The sequence below is a fragment of the Aphelocoma coerulescens genome, chromosome 2 (genome assembly GCF_041296385.1).
Source record: "Aphelocoma coerulescens isolate FSJ_1873_10779 chromosome 2, UR_Acoe_1.0, whole genome shotgun sequence".
Classification (NCBI taxonomy): domain Eukaryota; kingdom Metazoa; phylum Chordata; class Aves; order Passeriformes; family Corvidae; genus Aphelocoma; species Aphelocoma coerulescens.
In genome coordinates, this window is record NC_091015.1 from 19,669,473 (window position 1) to 19,691,612 (window position 22,140).

The window sequence follows — 22,140 nt, forward strand, 5'->3', positions numbered from 1 at the left end:
TCAAAAAGTAGTTCTGTGGCCCCAGGTAGAAAGATCTGTAGGTATATGGAAAGATATATAGATAATATAGAAAGATATAGGTTATGGTTATGCTATGAAGAAAAAGTGAAAGAAAACAAAACATCACCAAACCCAAACCAAGGAGCCCTGTGCATGATGGAATGAAGCCAGGCATCAGTAGGCTTGTTTTTGTCTGGAATCTCAAAAGTCTAATAAATGTCAAGGAATTCAGCTTTCCCTGAATGAAGGTATTAACAGAGATACCATCTACAGTGCAGATGTCTGTTTTTATGCAATTTATAGGAGTTTAGTCACTTTAAAACTTGCCAATGGGTTTAAAATTAAGCAGACTGTAGAAATACAGGGAGGGAGAAAACACAAGCACAGCAGGAACACTTAAGCCTTCAAGCTAAAAATGACGATCATGTAATGCAAGTGGGTATTATGGAAGATGACATTTTGTCAGGTTATTTAAAGCGTAAACACTGTTACAAGCTATGCCTGGTACCACAGAGGATGACAATCAAAATCACAAGGCACTCCAGAATTCCTCCCCAATATCTTTCTCATGGAGGCATGGGCTGACATAAGTTTCAGCTGTGTGGGAGGCCAACCTATTCAGCAGAAATATGGTTTCCTGAACATGCCTGTTTCCACCCTCTGTCAACCACGAAGCTAAATTTATCAGTAGCACTGTGGTCAGCACTGCAGAACCGTAGAGCTGACCAGAGGGCAATTTGTTCTGATATAACTATCAAGGCTAATATTAAAAATATTTTTTAAAAATAAGTGCATCTACTGGTATGTCACATAGATGAATCACATGCTGAGCCGATATTCAAATCCATGATTCATGACCACTCTCAGTTTAGTTCAATATGTTTCTAATTTTATAAAGACTTTTCTTTTGCTTCTGCATCTTGGAACACTAAAAGAGTCGGTTAAAATCCCTTTCTAATGCAAAATTACAGAATCACTTAAGTTATCATTTCTCAAATAATGGACATAAAAATATGATTCCCAGACCTTAAGAATCTGGATTTGATTAAACATTTTATTAACATACTAGAATTTGAACTGTACAAATGTAAAATGAATTCATGGTTATAATTATCAATCTCTTTCTGCACCAACAGAAATTACAGAAGACTATATATAATTATATTTTACTTATGTATGGATTTTATTTTAAATATAAATTTACTTTCTGAACATAATTGTTTTAATAAAAGTAATTTTGTGATGAGTTATTAATTCATATTGCAAATACTACAGTATCATGATACTTTCAGATTTTATAACAAATCTTTAGGCAAAGTTATAATCAATATTGATCCTGTTTTATGTTTGTGTTTTCAAGGAACTGCATAATTTCTCCATGTCTTCTGCTGCTACACCATAGAGAGGATTTGGAAAAGAAGTATCATTCACATCTTCATTAAATGGATACTAAAACAAAAAAGAATTATATTTAAAATCCAAGTAATTAAATTAATTTTTTAAAATGCACATGCAAATGGCCGTAGCATCATTATAGAAGTGACGTATTAAAAGAAAACTATAAAATCTCTAAACATTTTTAGACCAGACTTTCAGCTGATTAGCATAGCTCCACAAAAACAATTACCTACCACATGCACCTGATCAAGTTATTTAACCTACTTCTGTATCTGTTTCCACCTTTTTTTCCCTTGTCTGCAGTCCTTGCTCTAATATACATTTAGAATTATTTTAGGGCAATCTGAATACAATAGTGTAATTGCATTGGCTCGCTAATTTTGGTACATGGTATTGTAATTTCCTTTTATTCAAGAGAATGGTTTTAATTTCCTTGAATGAGGAACGTATGAGAAAATAGGTAATATGAACTCTTCAGGTAAGGATTTCAAGAATTCTAAACATTTTCTTCAGCATCTGCCCAGACTGAAACGTTTTGAATTAGTGTATGGTGTAACAAGTAGCTATGATGAGCCACATTAATAAAATTGTTATTATGAGGTCGTTGCCAACCACTTCAGTCCCAGTAATCTTTCTCAGATTCCCAGAGGTGCTAACGTTATAAGTAGCAATACACCATTGACTTTAAGTGATATTTTTCCCTTTCCTCTGCAGAAGAACTTCCTTTACTAGCCCAACACATACCCTAGAAATGTGTTATTACATACCTCATGCCATGGAGAAACACTGATTTGAACAGCAGGTGAGGTGGCATACCCAGGAGGCTATAAAAAGACAAAAACTGCTTCAGAATATTTTTAGTGAGCTGAAAATAATATATTCTGCCATGTGGTGCCTGGGTAGCACACTCTATGGATCCAAAATTATGAGGCAGTATTATGAGCAAGAGCGTAGCTATGCTAAGCCCACATGGTTTTGGTGTTCAGAAAGGTTCAGAAGAATTGTTCTTTATGAAACTCAAGAGACTCCCACAAGTGCATAACTTGTGAGTATTCAGCTGGAGATAAGAGCTTTTGCTCACAGTTTGTCATATCTTTTGATTGATGGTATACCATTCAGATTTAAGTCTCACCAGACTTGGAGAAAACTCATAATTCCTGTTTTCTTTTAAAAAGAAGAATTAGTGTAAACATGTATTTTCCCAGTCTCAGAGAAAATAGAGGAAATTCTGATACATTGCTGGACTTCAATCACAATGCCTGGGGCTGTCTTCCATGAAAATGTCTCTCCCGACTCTGTGCTTCTGTTTTTCAACTTGCTATTAAATGAAGCCTGTCAGGAATCTATTTTTACTAAAATAAAAATGTCCTGATAAATTGGACATGATTGTTATGGGAATGTTTCCAACTTGGAGCTCTTGCAAACTCCAACCTAAAAGTGAATTCATTTGATCTAATGTCTCTAAAATCAGGTGTAAGGACCCTTTTATAGAACGTAAATGGCATGTCATAGTTAATCCTATTCAAAGCTGCAGTAGAATCTTATATTATTGACTGTGCAAAGAACAAGGAAGTTTTATTTTCTATTTCAAACCAAGCCTAGCTCTTCCAATGCTAATAAGGGTAGTATCAAAATGAGGGTAGGAAGGATACTTTAAATACTCCAAGGTTCTTTGTCTATATTATTTTAAATTATAAGCAAAATAGCAGAGATATCTTCATTTTAAGTCAATCATTTATTTCTTGCTAAATGTAAGACATGAATTTTAGATATCATTGTAATTTGATAATTAAATCTTGTCTTTAAGTCTTTTGCTGCAATATGTTCACTTTTCTAGACACAATTTATTCAAAAATTTCTTTGTTACTCTATCAGTCTCTTAATTCTGATCAGCCAATGGTACTAGGGAAATCTATGACCATTCGTTTGTTTAGTGTCAAGGTGAATTTTACAGTGGTGGGAATTGAGATGTACATTTAAGGTACTGAGAAGGATTATAAACTGTTTTATTAAAGTTAAGCGAGTGTGGGAAGGCAACTTGGCTGCTGAGTGATGCATTTTGTGTTTTTATTGTTGTTGGTGTGTTTCTGTTGTTGTGTGTTTGCTTTGTTGGATGGTTTTTCTTGGTTTTTTGTTTCCTTGTTTGTTTTTTTCCCAGATACAAAAGGAGACAACTCCCACTGAGCTTCTTCTTATCTGTGTGTGGGTAAATATTTAATCCAAACCACCTTTTTTTTTTCCTCCGAATCACCAGCCCATAGTCATAATAGTTATAAATATTGAAATGTTGTCAAAACTGAGCTGATTTCAAACATTCCTGTTTTCAAAATGCACTGGAACTGATCTGAGTACTGAGTCAATTTCTAATTCTCACTTCTTTTATTAAATAGCATTCACTGAGGGACTACACTCTTTTAATGGAAAACTATTTGAGGACTACAGCCTCACATTTTTCTGCACATATAGAAGCAGCTGTTGCTACTTACCTTTACTTTCCCAGATGAACTAAGGTCTTTGTACAATGGATTGGCAAATGAAGAAATAGCAGTTTCCTGCACTTTCCTTGAGAAATCAAACAAAAAAAAGAGGAAAAACACCCACTATATCACACAGGTTGTCAAAGAACAAAACAGTTTAAGGTTGAAAAGACTGGAGTCCAAAAAAGTAGGTGGCTAAATACATTTACAACTGAGTTCTACTGAAATTAATGAAATTGAACAAATATTCTGTATAAATAATCTTTAGGTTAAAATAATAATTTTTCATTTGTTGCTCCTAAAAGTATATATACTTTTGGATGTGCATAGAACTATTTAGTATTAATAAAATGCATGTATAGTGCTATATATTAAATATAACATATTACCTTAAAAGTTGCATTGCTATAATTTGTGTGCAAGGGATGAGATCATGTTCTTTCTGTGTTTTGCTATCACATTGAAATTCAGCTATTAACACGGTCTTCGGCTCCAAGTTCAAGAACATTTTAGTTATTTGTTATAAGTACTCCACTTTTCCAATTAATTGGAAAAGAACTTGTATTTTGGGTCAAAATCATCAGCATCAGTTTTAAAGCTATAGAAGCTACCCATATCTTTTGCTACAAAGCCAAGAATAAATAATCACTTGAGGTATTGAAATGCAGATTTTTCATTAACACAATGCCTTAAACAATTTTTAATAGATTAATAGGACTAATTTTGCCATTTATGGGTCTCATGTCCATTACCCCATCTAGGGGTTTAAGGATATGCTTTCCTAATAGAGGTCTTCACATATCCTCTTTTTTTTGGAAGCACTTATGACGTGTGCAGTTAAGCAGAATGGGGGTGGAATTTGCAGCCTAGATCTAAATTTTTTTCCCCTATAGATGACTTGTTGCCAATATTCCACCATGCTTGAAATCACAGAATCATTTAGGTTGGAAAAGAGCACTAAGATCACCAAGTCCAACCTTTGACTGATCACCACCTTGTCAGCTGTACTAAGTTCCATGTCCAGTCCCTTCCACCTCCAGGTTTGGTGACTCCACCTCCATGGGCAGTCCGTTCCAATGCTTAGCAACCCTTTCTGTGAAGAAGTTCTTCCTGATGTCCAACCTGAATCCCCTGGCACAGCTTGAGGCCGTGTCCTCTTGTCCTGTCACTTGTTGCTGGGAGAAGAGACTGACCCCCCACCTGGCCACAACCTCCTACCTCAGGCAGTTGTAGAGAGCAATAAGGTCTCCACTGACCCTCCTTTTTCCCAGGCTAAACACCTCCTGCTCCCTCAACTGCTCCTCTAGAGCTGATCTCTAAACCCCTCACCATCTTTGTTGCTCTGGACACTACAGCACCTCAAAGTCTTTCTTGTAGTGAGAAGCCCAGAACCATCAAAGCTGTTCCAATACTATATAAAAAGCAACAGATGTATTAGTTAAAATTACTGAAGAATGAATCAGAAGCTAATCTTTGCTTTTGAAGAGATGCATTTAGTTTTTTGGGATTTTTTCCACAGTTTTTTATGAATAAGAGCACATGCCTTGTGCACATAGAAATCTGTGCATGTACAGTATTCTAAGACAAAAAAATTCCCTAAAGCTTCCCATCAATCTTCATGATGGAGAAATAAATTTTCTTGTATTAAAAAGTGTTTCTATTCCAAAGCTGCTCCTACAGGTGGTTGAAGCAGTGTCTCCCTAGAAGCTGATAGACAGGCTCTGTGTTACTGTGGTAGGCAGGACTGAGGGGACAAGAGTAGTCACAGGAGCACAGCCCGTGGAGATCTTGGGAAGGGAAGCTGCTCCTCAGTGGGAACCACAGAGGAGACACACTGAATGATTTCTTTTGCAAATAACGAAAACCAGAATGGCTGCTTGGGAGGAGAACACAAGTAAGGTACAGGAATATTCTACCTTACAAATTAAATCAGTGCAAGAAACTAGGTTTGGGTTTTTGTCTAAACCAGACATGTTTCCCTAAAATTTTTCACAAGACTGTCAGAAAGTAATTGCTTCTAATGCCAGTCTCATAATTTATTTTGATTACCTGACATAACAATGGGGAGGGCTGAATATTTGAACCTGTTGATTTTTTCATTTGATTTTATCTTAACTGTAATAAATCATGATATTCTGATTCATTTAGTTAGCTTAGTGAAGCAATGATATATTAGATTATTTACATATTAAGCCTATATTTGCATCCCAGTTCTCCTGAATAAATTCCAGAAAATGTGTACAAAATTTACTTTTTACTCTAAAATGAAAGCATGGCTCACAAAACCTGAGGCCAGAAGCAAACTCAGATGAGAAGTTTTCAAGGAATTTGGCTCTGCTTCTAAACAAGTGCCCAAAGGGCACAGACTTACATGCCTTAATTTTGGTGTCTCATTTAGACATCACAAACCAACTGTATGGCCTAAAAGCATGATATGGAATTAAGCGAATCAGTTCTGCTTACAGTCAGTCAAGACACTTCCAAAGGGCAACCCAAGTCACACAATCCTCAGTGTGAAGCACCCTTACTGTGCCAATAGCAAACAGTGAGGGTACGGACAAGTCTGATTCATCACTCGCTCCTCCATTCAACTGAAGCAGTTTGTGCAAGACCTATATACAGCTTATTTGGGCAAGAACATGCTGAGAACTTAGGTCTGTCCTGAGGGCAGGAAAGTGCTGAACACAGATCTCCAGCTTTCTCTACAAGGAGGATAACTAACCAGAAGGATACTGTGCCAAACTGTGGGCACCAAAACGAGTGCTGGCCAAGTTCTTCAACAGCGTGTTTGTGGTTGCTGTGTTTGGTGCTGAAATCAGTCCTGTCTATGTCTCTAGCATTAAAATGGATTTTTAATTCAGCAGGTTTCAGGTGCCTCCCCACTCTAGATCTGAATCATGAAATGTGCATGTATTGGTCACTTAATCTTAGGGATAATGGGAATTTTATGGCCAAAAATATGGGTGCTGCTTGAATTTATGCACCACAAACTTAGGTGGAAAATGAGCCTTCTTAAGTTCTCTCCCGTTCTTAAGAACATTTTTGCCAAAGCAGGGCTTTGAAAGTCACCTTGAGCATATTAACTTACATGTAATTTATGTTACACATGCACACAACATATATAAACACATAGATGCATACGTATGAATATGTTTATACAAACGTATGTATTGTTACCCCCTGATTGTGAATGCAGCAAGCAATTCTTTCTAAGGGATATCAATAGTTATCCTTAAAATTTCAGAAATGTTTTCAAATTACTTAAAAGACCTTAAAGAATATGCAAGTGAAAATTTAATCACGTTTCTACAAGTGCTGGAATCTATCAATTGGATGAAGTGGTAATTGCAGTGAAAAAGGAAAAAAAAGTTAAAAAAAGTAAAAAATACTCAAATAAGTGTGTAAGGTAGTTTAGAGAGTTTTCTAACATAACCAGAAATACCACAATAGGAAAGGAGAGGATTAATCATCTTGGGTTGAGGTAACATAAGGCATAGTTTGCTAAGCTTGTCTGCATTCTTTAGTAGCAAAAACTACTGCCTTGTCAGAGGTTTCTCCAGTACAATTTCACAAAGATAGGAAGAAGTTGTATGCTCCACAAAATACCCACCAGCGTATAAACAGACTGCTGAGTAACATCATTCTTATTAATGGAAAATTAAATATCTAGATTTCTTTTTTTTTAAATCAAGAACTCATAATTTTGTACTTTTCAATGTACCTTCCAAAGAAAAACCAAATCTTTTATACAAGACACAGATTTTCATGAAATACAGTACTGGAGGAATGCTTATCATGTGGTTCATAACAATGACAAAATCCTACTGGGCCAAAGATTTAATTACAATTAAGATACTAATTAAAATAAATCCTTAAAAAAAATTTTAATGGTGTGCTAAAGCTCCAGTTCTAAACAGAAACTAAACCCCAAGATCTTAATTTCTGAAGTGTATTTAAAATCTTTCCAGCTAAATTTAGGTTTGCTGAAGTAGGCTATGTTTTGCACATCCCATGAAAGTAAAAGGAAGCATGATGCAAGGAGAGAAGACTTTCCAAACGCTGCATCTAAAATAATGTACAAGTCACTTGGATGTTTGATTCGACTATTAATATGCTGTCTGGGTTTCCTAAGTCTGTACTTTGTACCTTTTGAGTCATTTTAGGGAATTTTTTTTTTAAATCAGTCCTTTGCAACTTTCATCTTAGTGATCTTGAAGGCTACAGACTACAGGGATTGGCTCTGTTTCAGCATGTTTCCTCTTGTTTCTATGCAATCATTCCTATGTGTGGTGGTCATGAGATGTACATCTCAGAAAAACTGAAGACTTCTGACTACAGTACTCATCCTTCAGAACAAAAATATTCTGCAGAAGAATGAATGGATTTGGGTAGCAGCATTAGACTAATACAACAATTCCCAAGCAACAGTTATGGCTGATGCTTCCAAATTTTGGTTTACTTTTTCCCCTAAAACTGCACTTTTTCTCCCATTATACATGAACTGTATCTGTCTCTGTTCCAGTTCACAAGCTGAAAATGATTCAAGAAATGTCATTATACTATCATTCTGTTTATCACTTTGGGATGTAGGAACAGAGGCACAGCCAGCAATGACCTCTGGCAGCCCTTCAGATCTGTTTGGAGAGCTTCCCTTGGAATACACCACCCGTTCCTCCACACCAGACCTCCAGAAGGGTATGGTCTAATTGCAGAAAGTCTGGCAAGAGAAACTGGGAATCATCATAATTATAAGTAAACCTTAACTATGGAGAAAGGCAAAAGCACTGAGCTTCTTTAGCCTGAAAAAAGCAGCCTGTAAGGAGGCATGACAACTGCCTTCAAGAACAGAAAAAGCTTCTACAAGGAGGAAGGGAATGATCTGTTATTGCCCATAGGGAATAGGAATGAAATTATAAACAGACATATCAGTAGTTAGAAAACAACTTTCTAACTGTAAACTTCTTTCTACCCAAGGTACCAATATAGCCCGAGGATGCCATCAAATTCATGTTGATAGAGGTTTTTAAATGCAAACTCAGGAGTGATACAATTGAGTCTGTGATGTGGCAGGATGAAAAATGGCCTCTGTGGGCCCTTTCTTCCCATGATTTTCTATCATTTTAAAATACTTTCTTGGAACACCTCAGTTTTTCACTCTTTTGCTTGTGTGACAAGATACATTGCTGATATGCTCTGGAAAATTTAATGTACTGTGTTCATTAAGATTGACAGGACTGATAATAGCTGTGGTACATTGGCCTTGTAGCTGATGGCACAGATCAAGAACAGGAAAAAAACAAACTGAAAGGACCAGGGATGTTGTCTGCTTTGCAGGCAACAGCAAAAAGGCATAGCTTGGCTGGGCAGAAAGTTAATTACTTTTCATACTCTCACATTTCAAATTACAATGAAGCATTAGTAGGCAGCTGCAACAAAAAGGAAGCTAAAATGAAGCTTTTCTTTTATTTGGTCAATAAGGACAGATGTCACTGATGGAGTGGAGTAACTGGCAGCCTTCCCTTCTGGATTAGGAAACATCATCTCTATAGTGCAAACAGGAATGAGAGAAACTCATAAGCTTCCCTGATTTGGGGTTTCTATACAAAAGGTTCACATATCCCCAGCTGGGGACTGGGAAGTATCTGGCATATCTGAATGCCATCATGGTAATGAAGTATGCTGCTGCCAAGCCATGTAAGGCTGCTTTTGTCCATCAGGAAGTAAACTTACATGGTGACTTCCAATAACTCCCGCTCAGTAACGGGAGCGTTTAAAGCCTGCAGATCAGAAATTAAATTCGGCAAAGGAGATGGCAAAGGACAGAGCAAAGGGGAAGTGAGGCATCCTTTCTGGGTTGAAAGGAAGGGTTAAGGCACTATTAATGTTTCTAGAGAAGAAGAAGAGGGACAAATGTGAATTAGGTTCTCACTGCTGTTAGTGACAAATTTCTAACCGACAATTGCCTCAGGGGTCCTCAGCCTACCCCTACTGCCTCCTACCAGGTTTTCTGATTAAAAAAAAGAGTTATATTGGACTCTTGAACTTCTCCAGCTCTTGTGCACATTCCTGTACTATTTCCATTGAGACTTAGATGGACCTGCACACCATTTTAAGATGTTGTGGGAGCTAGCACCTACAACTCCTAATGTGACTCTGGAGAGCCACCTGCCAATGCCTGCATGGGTGGGTCTATACCAGTAAAACAAGAGGATACTAATAGAAATTACATAAAAACAGCTAGAAAATAAATCTATCAAAAGGTAGTAAATACGGCTTCAAGTGCTAGGAAGCTTCCCTAGAGTGACTCTAGTGCCTAATGACTTTAAGAAAACAACATGGGTCAGGAGGGCTAAAAGCAGACACAAGAGAAAACTAACTGTAGGAAAGTATCATTTATGTGCCAGTAAATTCCTCTCATTCATCAAATCCCTTTAAAAAAATCAGGAATAAAGTCTCACTCCTCTGTGTGGTGCTGTCACATTGTACATTTTACAGACTTACGCAAACACAAATCATTTCTTATTATAAAGTCTTATCCTAAAGATCCAAACTTCAGTACAATACCATTGGCTGCATTTTGACTGGTCCCTTCTGGTTACTGGTTAAGCAGTTCAGGAATAACTTGCTTTAATTTACTACTATGTTTCCAGCTGTGATTTTTGTATATCAAATCATGGCAGGCACTATGTAGTTGAAGAGGAAGAGGTAAACTGCCTGGATGAGCTTATCTTCTCAAATTCAAAGTTTCAGATTTCATTGTTTTCACAATTTCAAACAAATTGCCATTTATTAGCTAGATTATTTCTTAGCAAGATGCTTATAAAAAGCATTTTAATATACATGTTGAGTCAACTGTGATTAAAAACAAGAGAAATAAAAATTTTTGTTTGTAGTGTGGGCAAAATAATTTGACAATCTCAGTTTCTAATCGACAAAAATAGTAATCACAAAAATTTCCATCATCATAACTTACCTTTATGGAAACTCCAAAGAAAACAATCAAGACCTGAAGCTTTGTTTTGTAAGCTTGTCCAACCCTGTCTTTCACAGCTCTAGTTCTCTGCATATCAAGGCTGTGGTATATTCTTAGAGGCATACTAAGAAGATCCTCATTCATCCCTGTTTTAATACATACCTAATAGAACCATATTGTGTAGCATCATATTGCAACAGGGTAAAAAAAAAGACTGCTTTTTTTTTAAGCATATATAATTACAAGAGAAGAAGAAATATTCCTTAAATATTTCCCACAGATATGTGGGTAAAAGAGATGTGAATGGCAGTGCAGTAACCTTTAAGCAGACATTTATTAAAGAAAAACGTAGGAGGAAGCGTTGAGAGCACTGGAGAAGTAGTGTAAGAAAAAACAATATTTTTTAATTAAAACACCATCAATATGCTTTGAAAACTTAACCTTTTTCTTCCCAATAAGAAAATCACGAAAAAAAAAAAAAATCCAGCAGCTCTTACAATACAAGTAATCTTGCACTTCTGAAGTGCTTTTCCATATGTGTGCCTTAGCAGGTTGTATTAATGTGAATGAATTAAATCTTAAAGACACATGAAATCAGATAAGGAAATGTTATTCCTGCTTTAAAGAAGAGGAAGGAGATGTAAGGAAAGCAGGTGAAGCTATGCACTCAATTAACAGAAGCACAACCAATAAAGGTTCCTGCTTCAACATTTTGCTTCTGTGTCCATAGACAGCTCTACCTGTCAGGGGAGCATGCAGAGATAGGAGACATGTCAGCAGCAATAATGTCTGGGCAGGAGTCTGCACAGTTTAGTAGATACTTTGGGAGATAACAACATCCCCAAAGAGAGGAAAGTCTATAGCAGAGAACAAGTTTAAAGGAAAAGAGACAGCTTTGAAGATGAACTCTGGAGAAGAAAATGAAGGGTGAGGAAAATCTAGCAATGCAAAAATGGACAAGAAAACGCACAACAGGAGTTGTGTGAAGCAATACAGAAGTTAGAGAAAAGCAAACAGAAAAAAACCTCTTAAATTAGGGAGAAAAAGCAGAGCTTATCAGAGGCATGACAGGAAGGGCTTGTAAATACATCTGTGAAATAGTGAATTGTCATTTGAAGGCATATCCTACCAACCTCTGTATTTTATAATTTAGGAGTACTCATACAATGCTCCAATCAAAACATTCTAGGCAATCAAGCCCATTGCTCATTGTTTCCAGACTGGGTCCACTAAGGTCAGCTTTTGTCGCAAAGTTATGTTTTCTGCTTAGTGCTGCATATGAAGACAGATTGTGGGAAGATTTAAAAGTTGAAACCAATGAGACTGGGCAGTTGGCCATTGCTTTGTGCCATATTTGTGTCTGCTATATGCAAAATAAAAGTTTCACTTACGTTTCTGGCACTTTTGTCTTCAAAAGAAAATATAAGGCAGCAGCTGTAATTTTAATCAGTAAGAAACCGATACCCAATCCAATCCAAATATCTGCAAAATCAGAGCAATCAAAGACAGAAATAAGTAAAATGAAAGACTCAAAGAATGAATTGAAAGATATTTCTTTTTACAGACCTACCATTTTGTAGGAGACTTGAAGTTGGAGGCTGAAGAGGCGTAGCACTTATGTGGCAACGGTTTCCTTTCCATCCTTTTCCACATCTGTGAATAAAACAAGAATTTTTGAAAAAGAGAGAGAAGAAAGGATCAGAAACAGTGATGAGAACAGAGGAAATGCCAACGTTTTGAGCACTTCTGCCAGAAACGAAAGCTTATCCGGGAATCAAAAAGAGCAGCATCAAAGTTAATATAATGAAATGTAAGTGAGAAATACACAAAACAAACTTAGAAGAGAAGAAAATAAAATAAAACTAAGTTCAAAGACTAGAATTGGCTTTCTTGTCCCTATTGCCATCATATTGTTCACTCACAGCAAAAGAAATTTGACTAACTTCCCTGTATCACCCACGTGAGGGCTAAATACACTTCTGAGTTGAGGAACTGGGACCCTAATGTAGAGAAAGACACAGAATTAGATATGAGAAAGATGTTTTTCTCTCATCACCTAATTTGCCTCTCTTGTTTTTCCATTTTTTTGTAAAAATGATACCTCTCCAAAAAATGGCTTGTCAAAGCCAAAGCTACACTTGACTGGAGCCATGTAAAATTATTCCTACGTTTCTGTTTGGTAAAATCCAGTCTTGATTTGAAGTGACCAAAATACAAAATATCTGACACAAGCTTTGCTCTTTTGATTTACACTTGTTGCTTAATGGTTAATCACATTAATCAGAAAGGTCTATAGCAGTTGTCACTGCAATTTGCCTCGATTAAGCCTTTGTCTACTTGCTTTTACTGTGGCCTGCTCTCTCCATCAGAAGGAAGGGACCCTGGACACCCAGGTGAGGGTCAGCTGCCTTTGCTGAGACACATGTGATTTGGGGAACCTCAAACTGGCTGCAGTGTAAAGGGTTATTAGGGGGATGGCCACATACCGACATCTGAATTTCAGGCACCCCACATGATGATGGAACTCCACCTTGAGTGTACTGATGGAATAACTTCTACCAGCTTTCCAATTATATGTGTGGCTGGTGATTTATGAGCTTCCTAAATTTTAAACTTTTTTTAGAAGGGAGCATCAGAAAGAAGTGATGGTAGTAGTCCAGTTTCAGTCCTACTAATGTCAAATGCATGGAAAATTCGTTTCACTTATGATTTCTGTCTTTACAGTTTCACAAACTAATAATGTGGGCTGGAATGTTTATTGAGATGCTTTCTAACTGTAACACCACAATTTTTTTCCATAGTCATCAATTTTTAAAATGTAATTTTGAAATTGTGGTTTCCTCTCCTTAAATACGTAGTGCAAAACTTCACATATACACAATTAAGTCTTTAAATTAATGTTATTTAACTTGAACCTGTGAGAGAGGACTTCCTGCTATTTGCCATAGTTTAGCACAAGGTATTGGCTACGTGCCTTACCCTAGCAGTTGCACACTGAGTTAACCAGGCACTTCAGGAGATGAGTGTTTCATTTTCCAGAAAATGACTTAAGAGTGGTGGATGTAGGGAGAGGGAGGGTGGCATGATAGGAGCAGCAAGAATCTGTGGCTGCAGTGACAATTAGAATCCTTAAAGGATCAGGGCATGTCAGAAACCAGATCGATATCCCAGTTTCAGACATGACAGGAGGGTGACTTCACTAAAGACCAAAAGAGACTGATGCACAATTTGTTGCAGTTCAGTGTCTGATTGAAAAACTGTGGCCAGAGACAATGGCATCAGGGCAGTACCAGCCCTACTCAAATGCAGTGGGCAGAGAGAGATTTTATTTAACCCATTTACCCCACAGATGGGTTTTCTGTGGTTAAAGGGTTACCTTGTTCAAGGTTAGTAATTGATATAATAATGAATCCTAGCTTTAGAAACTGGAGCCAGTAGCATAGTCTGACATGTTAACTTAAAAAAAAAAAAGGTATAATTTCAGCTGACAGCTCTGGCTGATCTGGACACCCATTGTATTCAGTGACTGAAAATACCTGATATCTTCAATCCTCCTTCTTCAGCATACTACAAAAAATCATGTCATTCATAAGCTGCTCTTTTATGCAGACTGATGACATAAAAATGTCAAATTGCAGCTGGGCTCATAGCAGGCTCTGTGGATCCATGTAGAAACATTGCAATCTGATGTTAATCACCCATCAAAAGAATTTTCTGATTGCTTTCAATTGTATAATTTCCTTTCTCCCTGTTTGCCAGATTTTCTGTTGAATTAGATATGCTTTTAACCAAAATTGGCCTCTTTCTTGTCACTGCAGGACTTACCTGACTGTAAAAGAATGAATAAGAAAACAGATTTGCAACTGTGCATGAGCACTACTCAGAGTGGCAATGAGAGCTGCCATTTGCTGGTTTGGAGGCATCAGGGCATAACTCACCTCAGAGCTGCAAAGAGGTAGTTCCCATGAAGCAGATGTGTGTCCTGGTAGGAGTACAGGAAAGCTCTACTACACAGAAATATCTAAATATATATTCATATGCTGCATTTCCATTTATTGATGGAATATTTCCATGTATTCATGCTATGTTTGAATCGTGGGTAAAAAAGTTAAGCATCTTTTAGTTTGTCTTCCTATACACACAGGTTTTATAATCAGCTACAAACTCTCTTGGCTTGGTCATTCATTCCTCTTCAAATCTCTGAATGCTACATGACACACACCACTTTGGAATCTGATGTCAGACTATCAATGTGCAATTTTGGCTAGTGAAATGATTTTCCACTGTGTCCATCTAGGTTGTTACCATAAGTGTCACTGACATTGCTTGGAAAAAAAAGGGGGTAAAAATGGATTAAGGTGGAGCAAAGATAATATCTCTGGATAAGTTATATCCAGATATTATCTCTGGATAATATCTCTTGGTAAGTTATAAGGACAAATTCAAAAACAGATGGGAAAAATATTGTAAAGCATGAAGCATGGGAACTATTTTATAGGGAGAGGGAGGAGTCAAGGCAAAAAAAGGACAAAGATAGTAAAGACAACATAGCTAATCTTAAAGACCAGGATAGAAAAGGAGTGTTAAACAACAAAAATAATTGAGGAGTGAGTGTATCAGTTGGTTAATTGCTCCCACATGTATCTTCACACATTAATTTATCTGTTATTTTTTAACTTTGACAGGGGATCTTAGCAATCATCCCTGCCAGTGAGGTAAGATATAAGACTGTTCAAAAAATCTGAGTTATAATTTGGAGAATCATTCAACTCTTTATAAGATTTCTTTTTTTTTGTTACTAACAAAATTCCATCTTCTCAAAAAAAAAAAAAAAAAAAAAAAAAAAAGAAAAAAGACAAGAAAAAGTAATAGTTACAGCTAGTTTAGAAGCCTGCAACTTTCAGTGAGGGTCCAAGAAAAACATGGGAAAATGGCTCATTAATATCCTTGGCTCTCAGATGATACAAACATTGCCTCTGGCTTTTAATGAAGCCAAGCATTTCTGTGCCCAGAATACAGGGAAGTTTGTCTTAAATACTCAAAACAATCTTGTTTCATAGATGTCTTGCAAGATTTTTTTCCTTTTATATCTATTATCTGTAGAAACTCTAGCTGATTACAGTGATAGCTGTGGTGGAGAAATCACTCTCTAACTTGAGAGGAGAGAATAAAATGAGATTTCTGGTACCAATATCGGCCAATAACTTAGATTAGAGAAGATAACAGTTCTACAATATGAAGGCAAATAAAATATAAATATTTTTTATCAAACTACTACAGTTATTTCACTCTACTAGAAAGCTGAGGGATACTTTCAAAACAAACAAATATTTTAGGTATGGTCTTCTATGGAATAGTTGGAGGTTTTGGTAAGAAATCCAGAAGATTGAGAATCTTTTACAGGTTTGAAAATGCTATACCATTATGTATGATTTTATATTTAACAAAATCCAGAAACCATTGCAGGCAATAACCAGCCAATCAAACTATTTTAGAAGCTATACAAAACTTACATGACAAAACACAGAACCTATTAAGAAATGAGGTACATGTACCCCCTTCTCTGAGTCTGACTCCCCAGAGGCTTCTGTCTGTACAGTCTTTTGCAGCTGTGTAAGCTGGGTATTGAAATGATGTTCTTGTCATCTACTGACTTTTCCTGTAGGCTTCACACTCTGTCCAATGCATGAGGTATGAGGCAGTTGATACAACACTGGAAGAGTCCCTCTTTTCATTGAGGAATAAAATAAAAATATTGGGAAAAAAAGGTGGTAAGGGCAATCATGCTATTAGTTTACAGTGATTTTGAGAAGACGGATGAGGTTTGCTTAGGTGTTTGTACTGAGGGCACAGAATACATATTTCTGTGCTTTTGCATTCACAATAAAATAGTCTCAACCCTCAGACCTGGTCCTTTGACGTACTGCAAAACTGTATCTGTGAATAACAGTAATAATACCAGGCATCTTTATAGGAAAGCAAGTCAAACTTCACTTTTGTACTGTGCAATCCTTGAGAAAATCAATCCTGACGTGAACTTTAATTATTCTAACAGCTCCAGGTAGGTCAGAGAAGCCTTTGCATGCACCCAAGAGATGACTCACTTGAAGTCCAGATAATGAAGGAGAACACTCTTAACTACCCATCCACTGCTGTGCATGGACTGTACTTCTGGGAGGCTGATAAGTTGCTTCTTCAAAGTCAAAATTACTTTTCTCTCTAGATGAGAGCAGCCAATGCTGTTGTGGTGTAAGGACCTTACGGAGTACAGATCAACCATGTCTATGTGTTAAATCTTCATTAGCAAGATAATGGGAGTTTTGAAGAGCTTCCTTAATAATCTTCTGCTATTTTATTTTTAAGACAGACAATTCTGAAAATATTCTGAATTTATCTCTTGAGCCATGAAGCTGAAATTCCACATTATTTATGTACAATTAATTCCCTTGGACTAATGACATCTTCACTAATTAGCAGCACCACATTTTACACAAGTGTTAAGCTTATCTGAAATACACATACAGCCATTGCAATCCATTTAGACAGGAAACTCCTCACAGTTGAAACAGGAGGAGCAACAGAGAAAGACAGATGAAACAGCACTTGAATACTTCCATCCCAGTGCACATCCTAATCTATCCTGCCTGACAAAATGTCTTCTGCTATTAGCAAGTTCTTATGGAAAAGTCACCCTGGAAGGGAGAATGTTAACCCTTCAAATTTGCTTCCAGTATTTCCAACTCACTATTCCCCATATACATGTTGGTAATGCAGAGGAAAGAACTTAGCATTGCCTGTGTTGCTGCATCTAGTGCCTGAGGTTGTGGCTGATCTCACTTGGAATGAAAAATAAAAACCAGACAAGGTTTCTGTTGCTTTCCATGTTCAGTCAGGACAGGTTTAATCCACAAGAACATGTCTGCTTGATACACTGCTTCATTTCAGAATATCCAAGCACACCTCCTCTTCCTATTTTCATCTGAAAAATCTGTTATACAGAAAACCTAATCTGTTATGTCTTGTGTACATTCAGAGTGACCAAAAGTTATTCAGCCAAATATTTAGTGTACATGGTATTAACAGTATGCAGATTGAGGCAGTAATACATGGGTGATTGTAGTTATACATTCCTCTGAACATGACTGTACACTTTGCAATATCCTTTAGAAACTGTTCTTATGAATCTGCTACAATGCAGTGAGCCAGTACCTTCTGTGTGAACTCAGATTTGCCATTGCTATGTATTTGCTGTTTATAATACATTACAAGGGCAACATTACACGAGTGCTGACATTATTTGGGAGCTGTGCCATGTATGCCTACATGCTGTACAGCTGCTGTATTGCAGTGCAGGCTGCTCCAGGAGTGGTGTAGGAGGATACAAGGGAAAAAACCCACCAAACCCACAACTCTAGTTCCTCACAGAAAACAGAGACTTTACATCTCTCTGCTATATCAGTGTAGAAGTTTCTCTGCTCACTAGTCTTTGCAATCAGTACTATGCAAAATAAGCTTCACTAGACTCTTGATGAAAACAGCAACTCTTCATTCCATTATGAAGGAAGAAGTAAACTCTACTTCAGCAAAGTAGTTATCCTTTTGCACACATACTCCAAAGACCCTCAGATGCTGTAAACTCCCAGTAGCACTGCAAGGTAGAGAGGAACAAGAACTTCCCATAACTGGTCATAAAAAAAAGGTAACTAAACTTCTGAATAGAATTATATGATGTGACTGTGTATGATTACAAATACCTGGATTTGAGGACCTAGATATGGCTTCTATTCTGAAAATTGTTAAAATTCATAACTGTCAAATACAAATGAATCAACATGAAGGAGAGCAATATGAGGTATAAACAGATTCTAAATGAGCTATAAGTACTCTGAGAAAAGATCTATGCATCCTCATAGATTATTCAAGGAAAGTAATGGCTCCCTTTGTATCATAAAAGCATGCAGTATGCATAATGAGTAAGATAGAAGACTTTAGAGATTACAGTGATTAAAGTCATATGGCAGAGACTGAAAAGATCAGATTTAATTTATACAGAAGATGAGTGGGAGCAGATATGCTGAAAGTAAACAAAATGATATATGGTAAATGGAAGAAAAATTGTGTGTTGCTGTCTATCTTCTGGAACATTCAATCAAACTGAAAGGAAATACATCTTAAACTAATAATAAGGAACCTATTTGTTACACAATTCTTAACTGACCTGAGGGAGTCCTTGCCACAGCAAGTCTTAGAAGCCGAGAACTTAATGATATGTAGTACAGAGAGCTCCTTAAATCAGATAATGAAACTCTTTAGAGATTGCACAACTCAATGTGATAACTGATGGCAATTTGGAAGAAAATTCATATATTGGCATCATAATCTTTTACATGTATCTTTTCTCTAGTGTGTGCTGGGAGCTACTCCCAGGTCCCTAGCATGACACACTGACTACTCATGGCTCTTATAGCCACAATGAGAGGTTCTAATTACAGCCTGAGTTGAATAGGAGAACTGTTATAAGGAAGGACTAGGTCAGTGTATCTAATTGCTTTTTATAGAGAAACACAATGAAACTATGGTAACCAGTTTAAAGGTTTAGAGTGGGACTTAATTCTTCTAACATTAACTACCCGGAAAAGGAGGTATCTAGAGACAGTTTGGACAAAAAAATAAGACCAATACTCACTGGGTCCTTTACCATTGTCTGTAAGTGTCACAATGAATAATTCAGATTAGATGGATACATTTAACTTTTTCACAGCTAGGCAAGAGGACAAACACCTTAATGTTTGCTGTTAAATGTTGAAACAGAAAACAAGGAACTTCTGGTCTTAGAATGAGAGCATGAAGGTGAGTTTTGTATCATGGACAGCTTGTGAATGACTTCCTGTTAGGTGCAGGCAAACTGTTTCTCAATTGGGGAAGGGTAAATGCTTTCTCTAATGTCTGTCATTTTAAACAGAGATGTTGGAAAATTTCAGAGCAAATATTTCTTCTCTGAAATTAGTTGGTACATGAAAAAGCTTATATTTCATGGAGAATTTGAGTTTAAATTTTAAAGAAATTCTGTCAGTACCTGAAACTTGCCTGGCCTGCCTGATTACTTTTTGCCTCCTAACCTAAACACCTCAGAACAAAGTAAAATTTTGAAGTTATTCTGATGAGAATTACACTGATCTGAAAAACAGGGGCTTCTCTAAAATTCTTTCTGTTTCAGACCAGTGTCTGATAGTCTTGCACATGACAGAGATTTTCCAGGGTATTTAATCCTGTCATAAGGAAATGCAGACCTATATGGAAAGTATTTGCTGTGTCATTTGCATTTGTGCATTTACACCTTGATGAAATAGGCCCCAGCAGAATTTATTGAAGGTTGGTATGTGACATGCACTGAGTTTTATGGCACAGATTTATTCAGCTACAGCAATGAAGCAGAAGTATGTATTTACAGCAGATGGTCAGACCTGAAATCCACCATTTAAACAATTACACTCTTTTTTATGCTACCTTTCCCCACCTTCCTAAATAATAGTTTTCTGATAACAGATTTTTCACTACTATATCACTGAGTTAAAAGCTCCAGTGGGACACATTGTGAAGCTACTCCTGGCACTGAAGAAAGAATTTGCTGCTAAATTCAGCAATGAAATGACTAGTCACTTAGCTAGATAATAAACAAATTAAAAGTGTTAAGATTTCTTTAAGAAGAAAAAAAGTGATTTTTTAAAAATAAAATTTTCCCTAGGACAAAACCAGTATTTCAACCCTACTTTACTTAAAGGTCAAACTACCAGCAAGCATATGATTTAATTCTAACTGATGCTGACATGAGACATCCACACAACAGAGAAAGAAACAACTTGAAACAATGCAGTAGGTACACAGATCACTGATGACTGGAGATAAGAGCCCAAATTACAACTGAGTCCTGAGTTTCTGCCCACTGCTTCTGGGGCTGTGCTTTGCAAAAAGCGACCCTCAGAATAAATGGCTTTGTCCATAAAATATTCTTATCATTTTAAGCTTGGATAAAGCAGTGAAAATTAGTCATTTTGTGAACTAGAATCAAAATATGGGATACTGTGAGCACTGGGCTGGCACCTTGTCAGCTGAGGGAAGTTTGGTGCAGGTACTGCAAGCTATGTGCTTGGCACGTAGAGCATTTCTCTAGTGAGAAAAGTGACCAATCTCCTCCTTCTCTGGCTCTAAGGAGCCTTGGAGATTGAAGTATTACACATTACTATTTGCCATATGAACCTGCTCAAGAAATCTGTATCCCTACAGCAGCGCCTAAACTGTTGGAAGCAAAGTGAAAAATTTCACTGAAGAGATACACCTTATCTTAAATCAGCTGACAGAAAAGAAGCAGTCCTTCATGCCAGCCTGCCTATCCATCTTGTTTCCCACTTCTTTCTTCCTCCTTTTTTTCTTTTTGTCCAATATTACATGCCTTTCTTTCTTTGACCCTCTTATGCTTCTCTTCTGTCCCTCCTTCCCTTTAGCTCTTTGTGGAATGTGCATTTGGAGCTGATGTTTGATTTGCTCTTGAAGAGCACTCCAAGTAAGGGAAGAATATAGAGAGAAAGAGGGCAAGGAGAGAAAGAGATAGAGAAACAAAACCTCTGGAAAACATGTTTTACATATCTGTGTCTCAAATATAGACCTTAGCTGCAACTTTTAGAGGGCTGAATAGAGATTAAGGAATGACCTGACAGAAAGTCTGGCTGTGCAGCTGTATAGACAGCTGGTAGCAAAATTATTTTGCTTTCAAAACCAGCACTGATTTCACATTTAAGCAAAATTAGGAAATAATGCAATAAATTACAGAAGAGACCTGCTCATTTCACAGAAGAAAAAGCTTTTTGCTTAAATTACAATGCTGTGATAGAACAGATAGAGTTCTGTGTTAGTAAAAAACCTGATAAAAGATCTGAATATGTTTACAGTGCCTGTATTTTATCACAGAAACTATTGTTTTATTGCTTTGTTTTTGCTAGATTATGGGTTGGGTTTTTTCATTTTTTTTTTTTCATTTCGTTTGTTTGCTTGTTGTTATTATTGGTTTTGGTTTTGTTTGGTAATTTTTTTCTTGTTTGTTTCTTTTGAGGTTTTTTTTGGGGTGTTGTTTGTTGTTTTGGTAGAGAGTTCTGTTTGCTTTGTTTTTAATATTTGGTCTTATTGCTTTTAATCAATAATACTAACAGGACTACATACTCACTACTTTGTCATCTGCACTATAGCTAAGTAAGAAATAATAGGTATTTATTTCAGTCAGTTCATGTATCTGCTTTT

At 36.7% G+C, this 22,140-nt stretch overlaps 1 protein-coding gene across 1 annotated transcript in view; it reads right to left on the minus strand.

Moving 5' to 3' along the window:
- Positions 1-1,255: 1,255 nt before the first annotated feature.
- MALRD1 (MAM and LDL receptor class A domain containing 1) overlaps positions 1,256-22,140 on the minus strand; it is a 242,766-nt gene continuing 221,881 nt past the window's right edge. The window contains exons 36-40 of the mRNA XM_069004716.1: positions 12,419-12,501; positions 12,240-12,330; positions 3,885-3,960; positions 2,166-2,222; positions 1,256-1,449 (exon numbers count right to left, since the gene is read on the minus strand). Coding sequence (XP_068860817.1) covers positions 1,342-1,449; positions 2,166-2,222; positions 3,885-3,960; positions 12,240-12,330; positions 12,419-12,501 — 415 coding nt within the window. The 3' untranslated portion in view covers positions 1,256-1,341. The remainder of the gene's footprint in view (positions 1,450-2,165; positions 2,223-3,884; positions 3,961-12,239; positions 12,331-12,418; positions 12,502-22,140) is intronic.